Genomic DNA, 19,874 nt, shown 5'->3' with positions numbered 1-19,874 from the left:
AGCTCAGGTGTTTTCTGTGGTTTGCTTGATTCCTGCCTCTGTGTCCATCCAGCTGCCCGTGTTCCGCCTTCTGGAAGTCCCAGCACTCGCTCGCTGGCCCCGGGACCATCCGGGGAAGCCTCCAGTCCCGTCCCTCATGACTCCATGTCTGTCACCCCACATGGCAATCCTACTGCTTCAGATACGCAGGTCTCCCTTACTGTGGCCAGCGTGTGACTTCAACACCTGCACGGGTGCTTTAGGCTCTCGGTCTAAGACCCTTCGTGTCGACGCAGGATAAGATGGTGGAGAGTCCCGCTGCCCGGGGAGAGCGGGCGCCACACGCCAGGCCGAGGCCCCTCAGCGGTGGACCTGGGGGTCCTGCTGAGCCGCGGCCGCGCCAGCACGGCAGGAAAGGTGCCCCCGCTGCCTTCGCTCTCAGCTGCCTCGAGGTCCCAGGGAGGGGAGGACCCTGGAGAGGCATCCGGCACCTGCGAAGCAGGCGGGAGCGCCGGGCGCACGCTGTGCAGCGGCGGGGCAGTAAGGGGACAAGCTCATTCTACGAAATAAAGAGGCTCTGAGCCGCCGTCCGGACCGCAAGGCCCTTTATTCCACACCAGGAACACCCACAGCAGAGCCAGCGCCCGCACGTACGTTGCTCCCAACACGGAGACGCTGGCGCCCGGCCACGGGCGGCCTCGCCCTAGTGATGGTGCTGCTGGAACTGGAGTCCACAGTAACCACACGTCCCGGTCTTTGTTTCTTTGTCCTGAAAAAACCAAAAGGAACGATCTCATATTTCCACAACCTACTCCCAATCTAGCAGATATTTCACATCAGAAAAGTACGTATAAAACTTGGAATATAAGGTAGTGCGGAAAGTAGCCAGACACCGCTAACGTAACGAGGACAGTTTGTGTGACATGGGTGTGGCCCGGCAGCCACGCAGAGGGGGCTGGGACGTGCCCGTGTGGACAGTGACGCCTTCACTGCGCCAGTCAGCGGGGCTGGACGCCACTCGGTGAGCACGTGCACCGTGTGGCCGTCGCATCCGAAACTAGCAGAGCACAAATGTGCGTTAAATCTTGTGTAAAGCTTGAATGTCCCTCTGTGGAAACTACTGAGATGACTCAGATGGCTTTCAGGGACGATGCACTGAGTGCACCACAAAGAAAAGTGTGCCACAAACGCTTCAAAGATGGCCGAGAATCTTTGTGGCACCGTTGCGAGTGCCCCGCGTTCTGGAAGGCCTGCAACACGCAGAGCACGTGAAGGTGTTGAACACACACGGCCAGGCTATGAGACCCGGGAGAACTGTGTGGGTCTCAAGGTGGCTGCTCTGAAGGGGACTGAGGCGTCGCTGTCCTGGTGCAATGTTTCTTGCGTCTTCTTCAGTAGCTGTCTCTGTGGTTCCTATCACACGGCCGGACACTCTCCAGACACAGCTCGTACACTGTCAACTAGCAACCCTGGCACGAAGAGGTCACCACTGAGCCAAGAACTGAGACCTGGCCCCACCCTGTGGGCACGGCTGCTGCCCACAGCGCCCTGGCACCTTCCCTGCGACCCACCTACTCTCCACCTCCTCCTGCCTACAGGGGGTGGCGGATGGTGCTGGCAAAGGCCTCGAGCCACACCCAGACATGGCCCTGGGGCAGGTCCCGGGAGGGCACTCCTGGACACCGCAGGGGTCCTGCCTGGCTGCTTCGTAGGGCATGTCGGCCATACCATACCTTCAGGACAAGCATGCAAGACATGAACAGCTTTCAGAAAATGTCACCTCTGTTAAAGACAAAGTCCCACTACGCAGTGACTATGCTTTAGTAAGGACACCCAGAACACACGTCCTCAATGGACACGCTGCAGCTGCCCCCACCCTCCCTGTGCATTGTGCCATGTCCACACTGTGTTGAAGGGTTTCCTCCTCTACTCCACGGCCCTGTGCCTGACACTTCTCAATAGACGTCAAAGATTACAGAGAGACGATCAGAAAACAAATCATGCTTCCCCGAAGTCCCATGGTAGTGTCCTGACCCCAACGTGCCTGTACTGGAGACAGGGTGAAGCCCTATGCTAGTGTCCTGAGCCCTGACGTGACTGTACTGGAGACAGGGCGAAGCTCTATGCTAGTGTCCTGAGCCCCGGCGTGACTGTACTGGAGACAGGGCGAAGTCCTATGCTGGTGTCCTGAGCCCTGACGTGACTGTACTGGAGACAGGGCGAAGTCCTATGCTAGTGTCCTGAGCCCTGACGTGACTGTACTGGAGACACGGTGAAGTCCTATGCTAGTGTCCTGAGCCCCGGCGTGACTGTACTGGAGACAGGGTGAAGCCCTATGCTAGTGTCCTGAGCCCTGACGTGACTGTACTGGAGACAGGGCGAAGTCCTATGCTAGTGTCCTGAGCCCTGACGTGACTGTACTGGACACACGGTGAAGTCCTATGCTAGTGTCCTGAGCCCTGACGTGACTGTACTGGAGACAGGGCGAAGTCCTATGCTAGTGTCCTGAGCCCCGGCGTGACTGTACTGGAGACAGGGTGAAGTCCTATGCTAGTGTCCTGAGCCCCGGCGTGACTGTACTGGAGACAGGGCGAAGCCCTACGCTAGTGTCCTGAGCCCTGACGTGACTGTACTGGAGACAGGGTGAAGCCCTATCCTAGTGTCCTGAGCCCTGACGTGACTGTACTGGAGACAGGGTGAAGTCCTATGCTAGTGTCCTGAGCCCCGGCGTGACTGTACTGGAGACAGGGTGAAGTCCTACGCTAGTGTCCTGAGCCCCGGCGTGACTGTACTGGAGACAGGGCGAAGCCCTACGCTAGTGTCCTGAGCCCTGACGTGACTGTACTGGAGACAGGGTGAAGCCCTATCCTAGTGTCCTGAGCCCTGACGTGACTGTACTGGAGACAGGGTGAAGCCCTATGCTAGTGTCCTGAGCCCTGACGTGACTGTACTGGAGACAGGGTGAAGTCCCATGCTAGTGTCCTGAGCCCTGACGTGACTGTACTGGAGACAGGGCGAAGCCCTACGCTAGTGTCCTGAGCCCTGACGTGACTGTACTGGAGACAGGGCGAAGCCCTACGCTAGTGTCCTGACCCCTACGTGACTGTACTGGAGACAGGGTGAAGTCCCATGCTAGTGTCCTGAGCCCTGACGTGACTGTACTGGAGACAGGGTGAAGTCCCATGCTAGTGTCCTGAGCCCTGACGTGACTGTACTGGAGACAGGGTGAAGCCCTATGCTAGTGTCCTGAGCCCTGACGTGACTGTACTGGAGACAGGGTGAAGTCCCATGCTGGTGTCCTGAGCCCTGACGTGACTGTACTGGAGACAGGGTGAAGCCCTATGCTAGTGTCCTGAGCCCTGACGTGACTGTACTGGAGACAGGGTGAAGTCCCATGCTAGTGTCCTGAGCCCTGACGTGACTGTACTGGAGACAGGGTGAAGCCCTACGCTAGTGTCCTGAGCCCTGACGTGACTGTACTGGAGACAGGGTGAAGCCCTACGCTAGTGTCCTGAGCCCCTGCGTGACTGTACTGGAGACAGGTTGAAGTCCTACACTAGTGTCCTGACCCCTACGTGACTGTACTGGAGACAGGGCGAAGCCCTATGCTAGTGTCCTGAGCCCCGGCGTGACTGTACTGGAGACAGGGTGAAGCCCTACGCTAGTGTCCTGAGCCCCGGCGTGACTGTACTGGAGACAGGGCGAAGCCCTATGCTAGTGTCCTGAGCCCCGGCGTGACTGTACTGGAGACAGGGTGAAGCCCTACGCTAGTGTCCTGAGCCCCGGCGTGACTGTACTGGAGACAGGGTGAAGCCCTACGCTAGTGTCCTGAGCCCCGGCGTGACTGTACTGGAGACAGGGTGAAGTCCTACGCTAGTGTCCTGAGCCCTGACGTGACTGTACTGGAGACAGGGCGAAGCCCTATGCTAGTGTTCTGAGACCCGGCGTGACTGTACTGGAGACAGGGTGAAGTCCTATGCTAGTGTCCTGAGCCCTGACGTGACTGTACTGGAGACAGGGTGAAGTCCTATGCTAGTGTCCTGAGCCCCGACGTGACTGTACTGGAGACAGGGTGAAGTCCTATGCTAGTGTCCTGAGCCCTGACGTGACTGTACTGGAGACAGGGTGAAGCCCTATGCTAGTGTCCTGAGCCCTGGTGTGACTGTAGTGGAGACAGGGTGAAGTCCTATGCTAGTGTCCTGACCCCTACGTGACTGTACTGGAGACAGGGTGAAGTCCTATGCTAGTGTCCTGAGCCCCGGCGTGACTGTACTGGAGACACGGTGAAGTCCTATGCTAGTGTCCTGAGCCCTGACGTGACTGTACTGGAGACAGGGCGAAGTCCTATGCTAGTGTCCTGAGCCCCGGCGTGACTGTACTGGAGACAGGGTGAAGTCCTATGCTAGTGTCCTGACCCCTATGTGACTGTACTGGAGACAGGGTGAAGTCCTATGCTAGTGTCCTGAGCCCCGGCGTGACTGTACTGGAGACAGGGTGAAGTCCTATGCTAGTGTCCTGAGCCCTGACGTGACTGTACTGGAGACAGGGTGAAGTCCTATGCTAGTGTCCTGAGCCCCGGCGTGACTATACTAGAGACAGGGTGAAGTCCTATCCTAGTGTCCTGAGCCCTGACGTGACTGTACTAGAGACAGGGTGAAGCCCTATGCTAGTGTCCTGAGCCCTGACGTGACTGTAGTGGATACAGGGTGAAGTCCTATGCTAGTGTCCTGAGCCCTGACGTGACTGTACTAGAGACAGGGTGAAGCCCTATGCTAGTGTCCTGACCCCTACGTGACTGTACTGGAGACAGGGTGAAGCCCTATCCTAGTGTCCTGACCCCTACGTGACTGTACTGGAGACAGGGTGAAGCCCTATCCTAGTGTCCTGACCCCTACGTGACTGTACTGGAGACAGGGTGAAGCCCTATCCTAGTGTCCTGACCCCTACGTGACTGTACTGGAGACAGGGTGAAGCCCTATCCTAGTTCCTGACCCCTACGTGACTGTACTGGAGACAGGGTGAAGCCCTATCCTAGTGTCCTGACCCCTACGTGACTGTACTGGAGACAGGGTGAAGCCCTATCCTAGTTCCTGACCCCTACGTGACTGTACTGGAGACAGGGTGAAGCCCTATCCTAGTGTCCTGACCCCTACGTGACTGTACTGGAGACAGGGTGAAGCCCTATCCTAGTGTCCTGACCCCTACGTGACTGTACTGGAGACAGGGTGAAGCCCTATCCTAGTGTACTGACCCCTACGTGACTGTACTGGAGACAGGGTGAAGCCCTATCCTAGTGTCCTGAGCCCCGGCGTGACTGTACTGGAGACAGGATCCTCACGGAGGTGACGGAGGTTATGTGAGGTCGTGGGGGTCCATCTGCTCACAAGAGACAGAGACACTGACAAGCACACAGGGGCGGCCCTGCAAGGACACAGGGAGAAGGCGCCGTCTACAGGCCCAGGAGGGAGGAGCCCACCCTGGGGCGCCCAGAGCCCACACTTCTGGCCTCCAGGACTATGAGAGAAGAGATTTCTGTGGTTTAAGCCGCCTGGTGCGTGGCTCTGTGCGGCAGGCCGAGATGAGGACCAAACAGAGCGGTTCAGAGACGAAAACACACGCCCGCGTGAGTGAGAAGGGGAAGGCGGACACCGATGCCAAGCCACCTAGACACACCGCCCACCTCACACACCAGAGGCTGTCTGTGGACACGCCACTCACGTGGCCCCCCCAGCACGCGTCTGCAGTGTGAACGCGAAGCAGTGTGAACGCCACAGGGCCACCCAGGGAGCAGGCGCAAGAGGGGGGGAGGACCAGGTGGCCAGGAGCAAAGCGGCCCTCAGGCGACGGCCACCTCCACACGCGTGCAAGGAGCCCGGCGGCTACCCACCAGGTTGATGTACACCTTTGGGTGGCCCAGCGCACCCCCGCCGCCGTCACACGCTATCACCCGGCTCTCCACCGCGCTCACGGGTTGCTCTGCTATCAAATCAATGGCGAAGTTTTCGTTCACCTGGAATAAGAAAAGAAGGGCTTACACACACAATCACAAAATCTGCTAACACTCTGCACGCTTTCACTAAATATCTTCAGCACAGGCTGCCAAAACACAGATACCTTAAACACAGTCTCACATACACTTACTCTCCACTGAGAAGAATTCCAACCCTACAGAAACGCTGCGAGAACTAGAACAGTCTGCTCTCCCGGCCCGTCCTGCCCTTTCTCTCCGCGCGCACACGCTTTTTCAGGCCCATTTGAGCGCACGGACCGCACGGCCTTTCCCTCGTTTGCTCCCGTGTGTATTCCATAAGAATATCATCTGACATAACCTCAGCAGAGTTATCAGTAAACGCGGCACCGATGTGAGAGATCTGTCTGAAATACCGCAGATGCCACGGCGTGGCTGCTCTGTGGGGCCACGCCGTCCTCCCGGCTTCGCCGGTCAGCGTCTGCACGGCAGCCGGCCGGCCCTAAGCCTGCTCTGTGTCTGCGGCTGCTGCTTCGGGGGTCCTCGTGCCCTGCACCACCACCCATCACGGCGGCCGGCCGGCCCTGAGCCTACTCTGTGTCTGCGGCTGCTGCTTCGGGGGTCCTCGTCCCCTGTGCCACCACCCATCACGGATACGCACGTGTACGGGAGGCAGGCTCTGCGTTAGCTTCACGGCCTGCTTGTTTGCAGATCCTTTTGACTGAGTTAGTGTGGTCACTGATTCTCAGGCGGTTTAGACATAGATACAGTTTTACTACTTTTTGCTAATTCTTTGCCTATACTAGGTTAAGCAGTAATACAGACTGTGGGCATCTGTGCCCTGTTCCTGACTGTGGGGGGACGTCTTTAGTGGGTTTTTTATATAACGCAGGTTTTAAAACTGAAGCAAAACACATGTAACATGCAAAACGCATGTTACCATACATGTTACCATGTCAAGGAAGTAACTATCAATTCCTGTTTTCTCAAGAGTCTCTAATTAGTAAAGGGTTTTAGGCCGGGCGTGATGGCTCACACCTGTAATGCAGGATCCTGTATTAGAATCCTAATACAGGATTGTAATCCCTAATACTCTGGGAGGCCGAGGTGGGAGGATTGCTTAAGCTCAGGAGTTCAAGACCAACCTGAGCAAGAGCAAGACCCCGTCTCTACTAAAAATAGAAAGAAATTAATTGGCAAATTAAAAAATAGAAAAAATTAGCCGGGCATGGTGGCACATGCCTGTAGTCCCTGAAGCAAGAGAATTGCTTGAGCCCAGGAGTTGGAGGTTGCTGTAAACTAGGCTGACGCCACTGCACTCTAGCCTGGGGAACAAAGTAAGACTCTGCCTCAAAAAAAAAAAAAAAAAAAAAAATGAAATGCGTATTAAATTTTGTCAAAGACCTTTTCAGCACTTACAGAGATATCGTATGGCTCTTCTCCAGACTTATTGATCTGGTAAGCAGTATCAGATTTCCTGGTATGAATTCCAATTGGTCAGGGCAAATTGCTTTCCTGACATGGTACTGGAGTGTCCACCGATCTTGTATGCAGGACTTTTCTATCAATATCCACAGTATTGATTTCTGTTTATTAGCCTCAAGTGCCATAGTTACCTCTGTGTCATAAAAAGAAGCTCTAAGTTTTCCTCCATGTTCTATATTTTGGAAAAACTGTGTAGTACCAGGGTCACCGAATGCCTGGCGGTCTGGCAGAACTTCCCTACGACACTGTCTGGACCTGTGTCACGTGAAGGGCCACTCCTTAGGAACCATCCCCACTTCTCCTGTGGAAACTGGCCTATTTCAGCTTTCCCCCTTTACTGAGATCAATTCTGGTAAACTGTATTTCCTAAAAATTTTCTACTTCATCTAAATTTATTTGCATAGAAGTGGGCGAATGTCCTATCAATAACTATTTCCCTCTGAACACTTAACTTTGAGTATCTGTGTATGCCATCTTTTCAGTCGTGTGGTTTAATCATTAATGATCGGTGGTTTATTTTACCAATTTTCACAAAACCAAGATTTTGAATTAGTAACTTAATCTACCCGTATTTTCTATTTAATTAACTCTGATTTTATCATGACCACTCCCCCTCCTTTCTGCTGTCTTTCGATTTACCTTATTAGTCTTTTTCCTGGTGTTATAAGTGGGAAATCTACCAGGTTGTAATACCTGGCACCTACTCAGGAGTTAGCTCACTGACTACACTGCTTCACTCTTTTGTGACCTTATGTTCTGTCCACGTGATGTGTGCTGTACCTCAGTTGCGTGTCCTTGTGAGTGTACTGCACTCACGCACTACTCCCGCACACACTAGTCCCTGTGTCACAGAGGGTCACCGTGCTGTTGCTGAGTACACCTGTTCACTGGGACACGTGGCCTGAAGTGTCCGCTTCAACAATGCACAGATTAGAGGCACTGCCCTGCTGAGGTTGAAATCCATATGTAACTTTTTAAACAGCCAGTTAGCACGTGTTTTGTATGTTGCACGTGTCATGTACTATATTCTTACAATAAAGTAACCTAGAGGAAGGACACTGTCACGGAGGAAGTCCGAAGGAAAACGTAGTTCTATTCACTAAGTGGAACAGGGTCACCACAAAGGCCGTCGCCAGCGGAGGAGGCCGAGGAGGGGCTGGCCTGGCTGTCTCGGGGTGACAGAGGCTGAACAGCTCCCCTTATGAGTGCACCCACACAGTCCAAACCCATGTTGTCCAAGGGTCAACTTACTGATAAATTCAGAAGCTTCACTGACAGGATGTCAAAGATTCACCCCAAAATCACCTGGGACTGGTGGCGCGGGCTGTCAGCAGATCCACCATCACAACAGTTACCTGGGCCGACAGCCGTGGAAACCGAGTGTCTGGGCACACGGGAGGAGGGATCATCATGCTGTTCCCTCTACTTCATAAAGTTTATTCTTTAAGAAAGCAGTTAAACACCCTGGCCTGTGTGCCCCGGTGACGTGGTCCTCCTGGACGGCAGCCCCGCTCCAAGCGTCGCGCCATCCCCCATCCCCAGTGTCCTCCCCTCTGAAACCACCTACGCGCTCACGCCGTCCCGCGAACACGTGCTGGCCTCAGCAGGAAGGTCTGCACACAGCACACAGGCTTGCGGGGACCACCTCCCCTCGTGGCGCAGGGTAAAACCCAGCGTCTCCTCTGCGTCTCTAACCTCACCAGGGTGGGGAACAGCTCGCGGCAAGCCACGCCGTGCCAGCTGCCATCTCTGCAGCACGGGGCTCGTGCAGCTGCCACACACGGCAAGAGAACACGTGAGAACACGGCTTTCCCCCTTACAGACTCACAGACGCCTTGGAAAGGCGTCACTGTGAAGATCACAGTGCTATGAAGCTTTTCCTTAAAGATCTGCTTCCAGAAACACGGCAGGAAGCTCGTGGAGAGCGCCGCCGCGGGCCGCGCAGTGCTCCTCAGCGTTGTTCTACAAGCCCGAGACACAAGCCGCGGCGAGGTCTGGGGGCTGCCTGTACCAGCACCGCACTGCGGCTGCGAGTGAGGGGTGTCCCTCAGCCCGCTGCCAGCCAGGCACCAGCCATACAAATGAAGCCTTATGGAGTAAATAATGCGGTGTCTGCCTAAGTGACAACGTGTCACAAAGGCCGCACTAACAAACTGCCAGGCCCCAGTCACGGCAGTCAGAGCCCGGCCACCTCCCCGAGGGAAGGGCAGCTGACGCCTTGATGCCGGTGACTGACGCGGGTGCCCTCCCGTCATTTACACACGCAGCTCCAGGGCGACCCTGACCGCCCGTCACAGCATCTGGGGCCGGAACTCGTCAACCGCAGGAATACAAAGGACCCGCAGTGAACACACCCCAACACAACAAAGCCTGCCCGGTGCTCAAACTGGGGGCGCTCCCTCGCTGTTCCCGCCTAGGAAGAAGGGTAAGAGGAGGAGAAAAGCACAGCCGGATTTTACGAGGAAATTGACGGGAGAAAAAACGTCAGGGCAGCCCACACTCATCTCTTCAAGCACACGGTGAGGCTCGAGCCCTGGCTGTCCCACTGCTGTGAGATGAGTCCTTCACACGTCACCACGTAAAGAACAGGAAGCACCTTTCCCACCACCTCTAACCATCAGCTGACTTGGGTATAAAAACATTGGGGTTTAGATTCATTTGTCAGCACCCCATTCTCGTTCTAACTCGTACATCTTTTGGAGTGACGGCTCCTACGGAAAGTCTGTTCCTTTACATCAAGCTGAGATTAAATCTCTTAAAGATAAAGTATATAATTCTATGACGTATCAAAATCAATGCAGGCCAGGCACTGTGGCTCACGCCTGTAATCCTAGCACTCTGGGAGGCCGAAGCAGGAGGATCACTCAAGGTCAGGAGTTCAAGACCAACCTGAACAAGAGCGAGACCCCGTCTCTACTAAAAATAGAAAGAAATTAATTGACAACTAAAAATATATAGAAAAAATTAGCTGGGCATGGTGACACATGCCTGTAGTCCCAGCTACTCGGGAGGCTAAAGCAGGAGGATTGCTTGAGCCCAGGAGTTTGAGGTTGCTGTGAGCTAGGCTGACACCACGGCACTCCAGCCTGGGCAAGAGTGAGACTCTGTCTAAAAAAAAAAAAAAAAAAAACAATGCAAAAAGGAAATAATAACCCAGCTAAGTATTCAATGTTCTATAAAACACCCCATTAATGGAACTTTACATAGTTTATTTTAAATTTACAGCTTATAACTCAGTTTGATCATCAGGTATTTTTAACATTAATATCAACAATTACATTTAGTTAAACCTACGTGTGTGCATGTATCTATATATGTATACAATTTTTAGATCATAGGAAATACCTGAAGTTTCCATCCTAATTAAACTAAGTAACTTCCCAGAAAATGCTCAAAACCACTAACTGGGCTGTTTGGAGGACGTGTTCAAACCTGCTTTGGTGCCCTGGAAGAGAAAGTATCACAAGGCACAAAGACGCAGGAAGGAAGCAGATGCCAAGTCCGGCAGCCACCCCGAGGGAGGAAATCAAAGCAGACACCTCGCCACTTATCCACTAAGCCACCAGCATCTGAACCTGGGGGGTTTTGAATTCACAGTTTCAAATATTTTCCTCTGGGCCCTGGGGGGTAAGTAAACAAGCCTCTCTCTCATGACCACCGTTTCGAGAGTCCAGCCTTTCTGGAGGAAGCAGAGACCTGTTTCACATTAATCCAAGATTCCCTACACTGGACCTTCTAAGCTCTTCCTCCTGCCCGCCCCACCTCAGCCCACGAGCAGCAACTGCTTCTTGCAGCCACTGACCCCCGGGCACTCAGCACTCCCTCTCTGCTCCTTAGCTGTCCTGCCTGTGGCCACACATGTGTACACGCATATGTGAGAACCAGCATGGTTCAGATGATGACATGCCAGTGTAAAAGACTGGTCAACATGGGAGGAAAGATGCCACAAGTCTTCTCTGCTCAGACCCGAGGAGCTGCTCCTCAGCCTGGTAACACGTGACACGAGTTACCGGCCCCAGCACAAGCAGGGCGCCCTGTGCAGATACACAGCAAACCACACCGGTACCCCAGTCAAAACCGGGCAAGGGCCATGCGTGGGTACTTTCTACCTTTTTCTGCAAAGGTCGGTTCACCGATCTAGTTTCTTGCTTTCAGATTAGGTTTATTCTTTACCTTGCTACTAAAGAGAACTACACAGACAGGAACACAGGGGTTGCCAGGAGTGTGGGGAGGGAGGGATTCCTAGGGCAGGGAAACTGTGTGTGGCACTGTGCTGGCGGACACATGTCATTGTACATTTGCCCAAACCCACAGACTGTACAACACCATGAGTGAACTTCAATGTCTACTGCGGACATGAGTCAATAATAACTTCGTCAGTTGTAACAAGGCAGCAGACACATGGAAGATGTTAGTAACAACAAAACTGCTAGGGAGAGTGGGCGCCTATGAGAACTGCCTATTCTCTTCAGTTTTTCTGTAAACCTAAAAGTGTTCTAAAAAGATAAGGTCTCTTATCACCAAAAAATACTACTAAAAATAGTATTCAACACCAAATGATTATTGAAAGAAGTTACACCTGAGCAGGGTGCCCACTCATCGTGTTACAAACATGCCTCATACCTTTATAAAAGGCCAAGGCGTGCCCTGACTCTGGATGCTGAATCAGGAAAGGCACTGGGGAGGCTGAGGGCCGAGTGTCCAGGGTCACAGCCAGGATGGCACCTGGGGGAGAGACAGCCGGAGAGACAGCACCACAGCCCTCTCCTGCTGCCACCTTCGCTGGTGATACCAACTCTGATTTTGTTGGGTTTAATTTTAAGTTGTTTCCCTGCTGCCCTGCGCTAGACCACTAGAAACGGTCTGTGCACAGAAGGAATGCGCAGACTGGGCTACAGGGCTGGAGAAAGTAGCTTGCGGAACAGATGCTACCGCTGGGAATGCAGTAACAACTCAAGGAAGAAACAGAAAATTCTGAGGATGCAGAGGACTCACCACATGCCAACACTTACTAGACAATTCACATGTCATCTCACTGGAGAGGCACAATTCTATGAACCATATTCTCGTGGCTTCCATTGCACAAATGAGAAAACTGAATTTCAGAGGCATTAACCGATGCTGATCCAACCGCAACCTCCAGACTGAAAATCCACATGGCTTCCACCCCACCAGAGGGGCAAACCCTCCAGACCCAAGCCCCCTCCACCACCATGGTCCTGGCAGACATCCCTGTCAGTCACAGCACACTCATCCCCTGCACCTGGAGCAGGCTCCGGGACCCTTCTCAACCAACACCCGGGCGGTGTCACCAAATAATCAGCCAACAGAATACAGACTTCTCTGCCTCCCATTCAGACCACACGACAGTGAACCAGCTGCATTTTGAGAACATGAATTTATACTGAGCCAACTCATGACCATGTGAGCTTCTCTAGAATGTCCCACAGCTCCTGAATAGAAATAAAAAACTAGACACTGGAAGGGATGATGTGACCAAGAACAAAGGGGAAGTGGGAGGGGCAGGTAAGGGGTAACAAGAAGAACCAACAGGCTGACTGAAGTGGGAAGGAGAATGGCATACGGTAGCCATGAAGGACAAAAACAGATTCAGGAAACATGGAGGAAATTCGCCTGCAGGAACAAGAATTCAGGAGACGGTAGACGCGTGTTAGGGAGGGAGTTAGATAAGAAAACAGGCTTATTTAGGCCGAAGGATCCCGATGTCAACATTCTTTCTCTAGCAGCCACGCTCAGGGGTGTCAGATTTAATTAATCTTCCTTTATAACGTGTATAGCAGTTAGACCCACTCAGAGAAGAATAATTCATGTGCCACTTTCAGCTTGTCAGTGTAAGTCCCTATAAAAACACAGCCTAATTTATTTGGTGAGGACTATGAAAAACATCCCCTAAAAGGTGTGTGAACTAAAATAAAATATTAAGCTCCCCTCGACCACTGGCTGACTGAATAGACCCCTCTTGAACAAGGGGACACCCTAAAGCTGAGTTGCTACCCATGAGAAGGGAGGTCAGACCTGCCCATCATGTCCCATAACGCCCCTCCCTCTTGTAACTGTCCTCTGTGACTCATTACCAGGCCTAAGGGTGTGCACCACGACCCTGGGTCCTCAATATACACAACAGATCACTTGACTCCGGGTCTGTGCCCGGTGGCTTGTCTTCTAATAGACTTCCTTACCTTAACTTAAAACATTCCAAGTCTTTAGACAATACTTCATTTCTTTAACCAATTACAAATCAGTCTTTTTTTTTTTTTTTGAGACAGAGTCTCACTTTGTTGCCCAGGCTAGAGTAAGTGCCGTGGCATCAGCCTAGCTCACAGCAACCTCCTGGGCTTAGGTGATCCTCCTGCCTCAGCCTCCCGAGTAGCTGGGACTACAGGCATGTGCCACCATGCCCGGCTAATTTTTTCTATCTATATTAGTTGGCCAATTAATTTCTTTCTATTTATAGTAGAGACGGGGTCTTGCTCTTGCTCAGGCTGGTTTCGAACTCCTGACCTCAAGCGATCCACCCGCCTCGGCCTCCCAGAGTGCTAGGATTACAGGCGTGAGCCACCACACCCGGCCACAAATCAGTCTTTAAACTCGCCTATAACCTGTAAGCCACTCTTCAAGATGTCCCACCTTTTTGGGCTAAACCAATATATGCCTTCCAAATATTGATTTATGACTTTATCTATAATTCCCTTCTCCTTGAAATGTATAAAACCAAACTGTAACCCAACCACAGCAATCCACTTGCTCAAGTCTTCTTGGGCTTGACGACCAGGGCCATGATTGTCAAATCTGGCTCAGAATAAACCTCTTTAAATTATTTTATGGAGTTTGGCTTCTTTACCATTGGCAAGTGATTAAAAGAGCAATTCTGAAAAGTTGATATGATTTACCTTAATATGACACTCTCAAAAGTATAAGGCACAGAAATGAAAAAGATCACTCCCATTTATATAGATAAACCAGAACTTGTTACAAAATGTCACATTATGTATTTCAGGGTGAAAAAAGCAGAAATGGATACAATTAACTAAATTATAAGAAATATAGAACTACAGATCTCCAAGGATGCTCAAAATGTGAGGAGAATTTATTAAATCTTACATATTAATCTTTATTTCTTGTAGGTTATATGCAAGTTTTATAAAAGCATACCTCACTTTCACTAGATCTTTTACTCACCTCTTTCTGACGACCTACAAACCTAATTTTCCTGTAGTCTTTATCATCATAAACCTGGGGAGGAAAGGAAAAAGACCATATGTAATTTTTGCAGCCTTATTCTGAATGTGGTTACTTAAAAATCAATCATAAATATACAAGAAAGTGTTTTTCTTAACTCTTAGGCCATTGATAACTAGTCAAACACAGCAGGGGCACACTGTGTTGCCAGGGGCATTTTTTAGCAAGATACCTGGGATGACAAGGGGTAATGATACGAATGGAAGAACAAAGTCTGGGGTACCCCGGGAAGGTGCAGCGGAAAAGAAGAGGCAAGTAGCGACCAAGAAGGCGGACTGAGGGAGAGGAGAGACATCCTGACCTAGGAGAACCACCTCCTTTCACGTACGGCCACACTAGGGCACGTCTTGGCATGACATACACGTGCCTTCTGGCTCGCCTTCTGGCTCACGACTGCAGTGTCACCCTGTTTCTGTGCTCTAGAGAGACCCCTCGGGTTATTACCGGTTACTGCCAACACTGCACGACCTTAAAGATGCTCGGTCCAGAGAACCGGTGGGACAGACCGCCGGCGGGAGCCCTGCAGGGAGCCCGCTGCCGCCGGGGACGCCCGGCTCGGCCTGCGCGCGTGCTCTGCGCTGGGATCGCGCCGGGCGACCCGCCGGTGCCGCCCCGACAGGTGGGGTCCACCGGGTGGGCGACCCGCCGGTGTGAGGCTGCGACGGAGGCACGGGCTGACCGCGACCCGGCCCCCCAACTGGCCCCCTACCGCGGCCCCGCGTCCTACGCCCCGCGGCCGTTACCTGGCCGGTGTGCGTGATCTTCTCCCCGCTCGGCGACGTCCGCACCCCGAAACACCTGGCGCCCCGGGGCACGCTCCGCGCCCCCGCGCCGGCCCGAACCAGCAAACGGCAGAAGGTCACCGCCGCCGCCATTTTGTGCGGCTGACCTTTGACCCGGCGCGACGATTTTACGAGTGCCGACGCATGCGCACTACTTCCGTCGGTACCCGCGCTCCCGGGACTTATTTCGCCCTGGGGAGGCGCGCCGGCGGGGCGGAGTGTGCGCACGCGCGGGGCGGTCGGTCTGGCAGGTACGGACGGGGCCGACTAGGTGGGCGACTGCGCAATCCTCCGCGCCCAGTGGTTGCCAGTGATGATTATGCGCGGAAAGCAGGGAAAGAGGCAAACGGAAGCGACACTGTTTATATTCTTATGGTAATCGATAATCATGAGAAGTTTAAATATCAAGTGATTTACAGGTGAAGGGGCCGATAGCTTAGCGGAAGAAACTGAAAGTGCAAGTTGTAAGACGTCCGCTTTCCTGTGTGTGATCTCAGGTTTGGGGAATTTCCGCAACACGGCCCTGTGAAACGACCAGTAAACCTGCAGTTGCTTCTGTCCAGTATGTAGGTGCAGCTTCCGAAAGGCTCGTGTTTACAGCCGACCGATGCAGTCCTCACCTGCAGCCCAGCCCCACCTGGGTGCAGTCCCCACCTGCAGTCCAGCCCCTCCTGGGTGCAGTCCTCACCTGCAGTCCAGCCGCACCTGGGTGCAGTCCCCACCTGTAGTCCAGCCCCACCTGGGTCCAGTCCCCACCTGTAGTCCAGCCCCACCTGGGTGCAGTCCTCACCTGCAGTCCAGCCGCACCTGGGTGCAGTCCCCACCTGTAGTCCAGCCCCACCTGGGTCCAGTCCCCACCTGTAGTCCAGCCCCACCTAGGTCCAGTCCCCACCTGTAGTCCAGCCCCACCTGGGTCCAGTCCCCACCTGTAGTCCAGCCCCACCTGGGTCCAGTCCCCACCTGTAGTCCAGCCCCACCTGGGTCCGGTCCCCACCTGTAGTCCAGCCCCACATGAGTTCAGTCCCCACCTGTAGTCCAGCCCCACCTGGGTCCAGTCCCCACCTGTAGTCCAGCCGCACCTGGGTGCAGTCCTCACCTGCAGTCCAGCCCCACCTGGGCTCAGTCCCCACCTACAGTCCAGCCACACCTAGGTGCAGTCCCCACCTGTAGTCCAGCCCCACCTGGGTGCAGTCCCCGTGTGACATTCCAGCATCTGCCTTTTCTTTCCTGTGGCTGGGGCCTGAGAACCAGGCGGCTCCAAGAACAAGACTCTAGAGATGGACTGGAGGCCGGAGAGGTGACACAGAAGAGGAGAAAGGCGACAAGAAACACAATTCGCAGAAAGCCCTCCTGAAGACGGAAAGGTGCAGATTTGTCCAGAGCCCGCCCCGTGCTTGCCTGGTCAGGCGCAGAAGCCCAGGCACAGAAGCCTGCACTGAGCTAGCAACGTGCAGGGAGGGAGGGTGGATGTAGCCAGTTTGCAACTCACTTCGACATCCACAGAAAGTAAGATGGATGGGTTCTCAGTAGATACTCAAGTGTAAGCCCATTAACTGTAGTCTAGACGGTAGGTACATGGGTGTCCCTGTAAAAGTCTTGCCAGTGTTTTTGTATGTTCGAACTTTTCCATAATGGAGAAAGAAAACAGATAGTTTATAACCAGTTGGGGCCATTGCCTATTTTCACTCGTTTACACAAGTCAGCTGTGAACTAAAACAAAATCCCAATCCCTCTGCCAACTGAACAGACCCCTCGGCCAAGGTGACCCCAAGAAAAACCTTAAAACCGAGGTCCTGGCCACTAAGGGAAGGGGATGGGACAAGCCTTCCCCCCCCTGGGAGTTTAGACTCAACCACTGACCAGCATGAATGTTAAAACAGAGATCACAGACTAACAAAACAGACTCTTGGTGACAATAAGATACTAAATTATTAACAGGACCTGAGGGCATACAGGGCAAAGGTCAAACCAGTGGCAGGCCATCAAATGATGCCCGGGTCCCCACCCTCAGAGCAGGAGCAGGCCGCATTGCCGCCTGAGCGAACCCCCTGCCTGGAAACCCTGGCCAGACAGCAGGTGCACAGCGGGGAGCCAGCAAAGGGGGCTCCCTCCTGTTTGCAGCCGCTCCCCACCTCTGCATCACCGCCTAGGCCCTGGCACTCCTTGGAAAACTGTCTAACACGAGATCCGCCCCTGGTGCCACAGGGGTCAGGGACTGCTGCTCTAACGGACTCCTTAACTCGAAACTTCCCACGCCTCTGGATGAAGCTTCACTGTCTTTGACCAACTGCAAATCAAAGAAACCTTACACCCACCCATAACCTGTAAGCCCCACTTTGTCCGCCTTTTGTGGCCAAAGTATCGATTTGGGACATTGTTTGCAATTCCTGTCTCTCTAAAATGTACGAAACCGACCCGACCGGCCACCTGAGAACGCTTGCACAGGCTCCCTGACGTGGCCGTGGCTCCCTGGCACGGCCGCGTACATGCTCCCTCGGCTCAAGATAAACCGTTGTGAACTAAAATGCTCAATCCCTACCAGCTGACTGAATGGACCCCCTCGTGGCCAGAGGAATATTCAAGGGCAAAGTTGCCTGCCAGGAGGAGGGAGGTCAGACAGGCCTTATCATGCCCCCCTCCCTTCTTGGAGACTTCCTTTGTAACCCATTAACAGGCCTAAGGGTATGCAAGACAAACCTGCAGGCCCTCAATTTGCAACAAATGGTGGCTTATCTCTGGTAAACAGTTTATGTTAAAATATTCCACGTCTTTAGACAAAGCTTCATGTCTTAGCCAATTACAATCTAAAGAATCTTTAAACCCACCTATAACCTGTAAGCCCCCCCCCCTTTGAGATGGCCCTCCTTTTTGGGCCAAACCAATGTATGCCTCCCACACATTGATTGATGGCTTTACCCATAACCCTTGTCTCTAAACTGTATAAAAACCAAACTGTAACCCAGCCACAGCGAGTCCACTTGCCCAAGGCCTCTTGGCAGTGGCTCCAGGTCATGGTCCTCAAATTTGGCTCAGAATAAATCTCTTTAAAATTATTTTGCAGACTTGGCTTTTTTTCCGTTGACACCATTTAATTACTACACAGCGTCGGGGCTTTCCCGTTACCGTGCATTTCTCCCAGGACATACACTTAAAAACTGCTGTTTGTCCATCCTGTCTAGGGTCTAATTGGTTGAATCTCTTTTGCCACCTGGAACCCACTTCCGCTTTCCACCTTTGCATCCCCTCCCCAACCATCCCATGGGGCGGGGCGGGTGGCGCGACTTCCGGCGCCGGCGCGCGTGCGCCCCCGGCCCCTGCTCCAGTAGAGGCCCCCCGCAGCCATCTTTCTTCCTGGCGACGGCGTCCCTGCCCCCGTGCGCAGGCGCAGAGCGACGGTGCGCAACCAGCTAAGAACCTTCCTGCCAGGTGAGGGTCTCGAGAGTCCCGGGGTTGCGGGGCGGCGAGGGTGGGGGTCCCGGCGGGCCGAGGGCCGCGGTGGGGCCCCGGGGCGGGTCGGGAGGGCCGTAGGCCGCGGTGGGCCGGGGAGGCCGCGTCGCGTGGGCTCGGGTCCCGCCCGCTGGAGCGCGGTGCGCCCGGCTCGGCGCGGCGGACGCGGCGGTTCTGGGCGCGGGCCCCGAGTGACCCCCGCCCCGCCCCTCGCAGGCCAGGCGCGGCATGGCGACCCTGCTCTTGCGGGCGGCGGCGGCCGCGCTCCCCCTGCTCCGGGCCGGGCCCCGCGCCGCGCCCCCGCCGGCCTTCTCCTCGCTGCTGGCCGGGCCCCCCCGGGCCACACCGCGGCCCCCGCTCTGGGCCGGCCCCGCGCCCTGCCTGCAGCCCGCGCTGGGCTTCAAGACCAAGGGCGTGCTCCGGAAGCGCTGCAAGGACTGCTACCTGGTGAAGAGGCGGGGCCGGTGGTTCGTCTACTGCAAGACCCACCCCCGGCACAAGCAGAGGCAGATGTAGCCCCGCAGAGCGACGCGCAGGCTGTCACCGCGTCCTTGCCTTGGGAAGTGGCTTCGCCGGTCCAGAGAAGTGCGAGCCGGAGTCAGGAGGATGCGACTCGTAGCAAGTGCCTTCCGTGTTACTTACTACTCTTCCCCGATCTGATGTGTTTTCGTGGTTAGCTTACCGTTAAGGACGATTTGCAATAAAAGTAAAGACACCTTCTGAATGGCTTAGTCCTCCCTGATCTCTGGCTGCAGGTAGGGCCTGGTGAGGGCAGGGCAGGATTACCTCTGTGTGAGGATACCTGGGGCCTCTGGGAAGAAATGGTGAGTGGGTCTCCTCTGCCGCATGCCACTCTAGGCCAAGCTCAGGGGCTTAAATCAGCAATTTACATCGCTCACCACTTTGTGAGGAGTCAGGGAAGGGTTCAGCTGAGCGGTTTGTGGTCTGCGTGG

The 19,874-nt window shown here is 54.1% G+C and overlaps 2 protein-coding genes across 2 annotated transcripts; one reads left to right on the top strand and one right to left on the bottom strand.

The window, feature by feature from the left end:
- Positions 1 to 567: 567 nt before the first annotated feature.
- On the bottom strand, positions 568 to 15,613 carry NDUFS6 (NADH:ubiquinone oxidoreductase subunit S6). Its single transcript, XM_012774118.3, has 4 exons — positions 15,436 to 15,613; positions 14,633 to 14,686; positions 5,867 to 5,989; positions 568 to 748 (listed from the first exon to the last, which is right to left on the bottom strand). The coding sequence occupies exons 1-4, from the start codon at positions 15,565 to 15,567 to the stop codon at positions 683 to 685; spliced, it is 375 nt and encodes a 124-aa protein (XP_012629572.1). The 5' UTR covers positions 15,568 to 15,613; the 3' UTR covers positions 568 to 682.
- A 3,163-nt stretch (positions 15,614 to 18,776) lies between these two features.
- On the top strand, positions 18,777 to 19,645 carry MRPL36 (mitochondrial ribosomal protein L36). Its single transcript, XM_012774162.2, has 2 exons — positions 18,777 to 18,900; positions 19,138 to 19,645. Exon 2 carries the CDS (start codon positions 19,150 to 19,152, stop codon positions 19,435 to 19,437), a length of 288 nt encoding a protein of 95 aa, XP_012629616.1. The 5' UTR covers positions 18,777 to 18,900; positions 19,138 to 19,149; the 3' UTR covers positions 19,438 to 19,645.
- The last annotated feature ends 229 nt before the right edge of the window (positions 19,646 to 19,874 follow it).

This window comes from Microcebus murinus, chromosome 11 (assembly GCF_040939455.1).
Source record: "Microcebus murinus isolate Inina chromosome 11, M.murinus_Inina_mat1.0, whole genome shotgun sequence".
In the NCBI taxonomy this organism is placed as follows: Eukaryota; Metazoa; Chordata; class Mammalia; order Primates; family Cheirogaleidae; genus Microcebus; species Microcebus murinus.
This window is presented reverse-complemented; position numbering and strand designations above follow the sequence as displayed.

Bases quoted from the DNA above. Each gene is read 5' to 3' on its own strand.
- MRPL36 (XM_012774162.2), top strand. From the start codon at position 19,150: ATGGCGACCCTGCTCTTGCGGGCGGCGGCGGCCGCGCTCCCCCTGCTC.
- NDUFS6 (XM_012774118.3), bottom strand. From the start codon at position 15,567: ATGGCGGCGGCGGTGACCTTCTGCCGTTTGCTGGTTCGGGCCGGCGCG. The intron at 14,687-15,435 runs GTAACGGCCGCG...TTTCCTCCCCAG, and splicing joins AGATCACGCACACCGGCCAG to GTTTATGATGATAAAGACTA. The intron at 5,990-14,632 runs GTGAGTAAAAGA...TTCTTATTCCAG, and splicing joins TTGTAGGTCGTCAGAAAGAG to GTGAACGAAAACTTCGCCAT.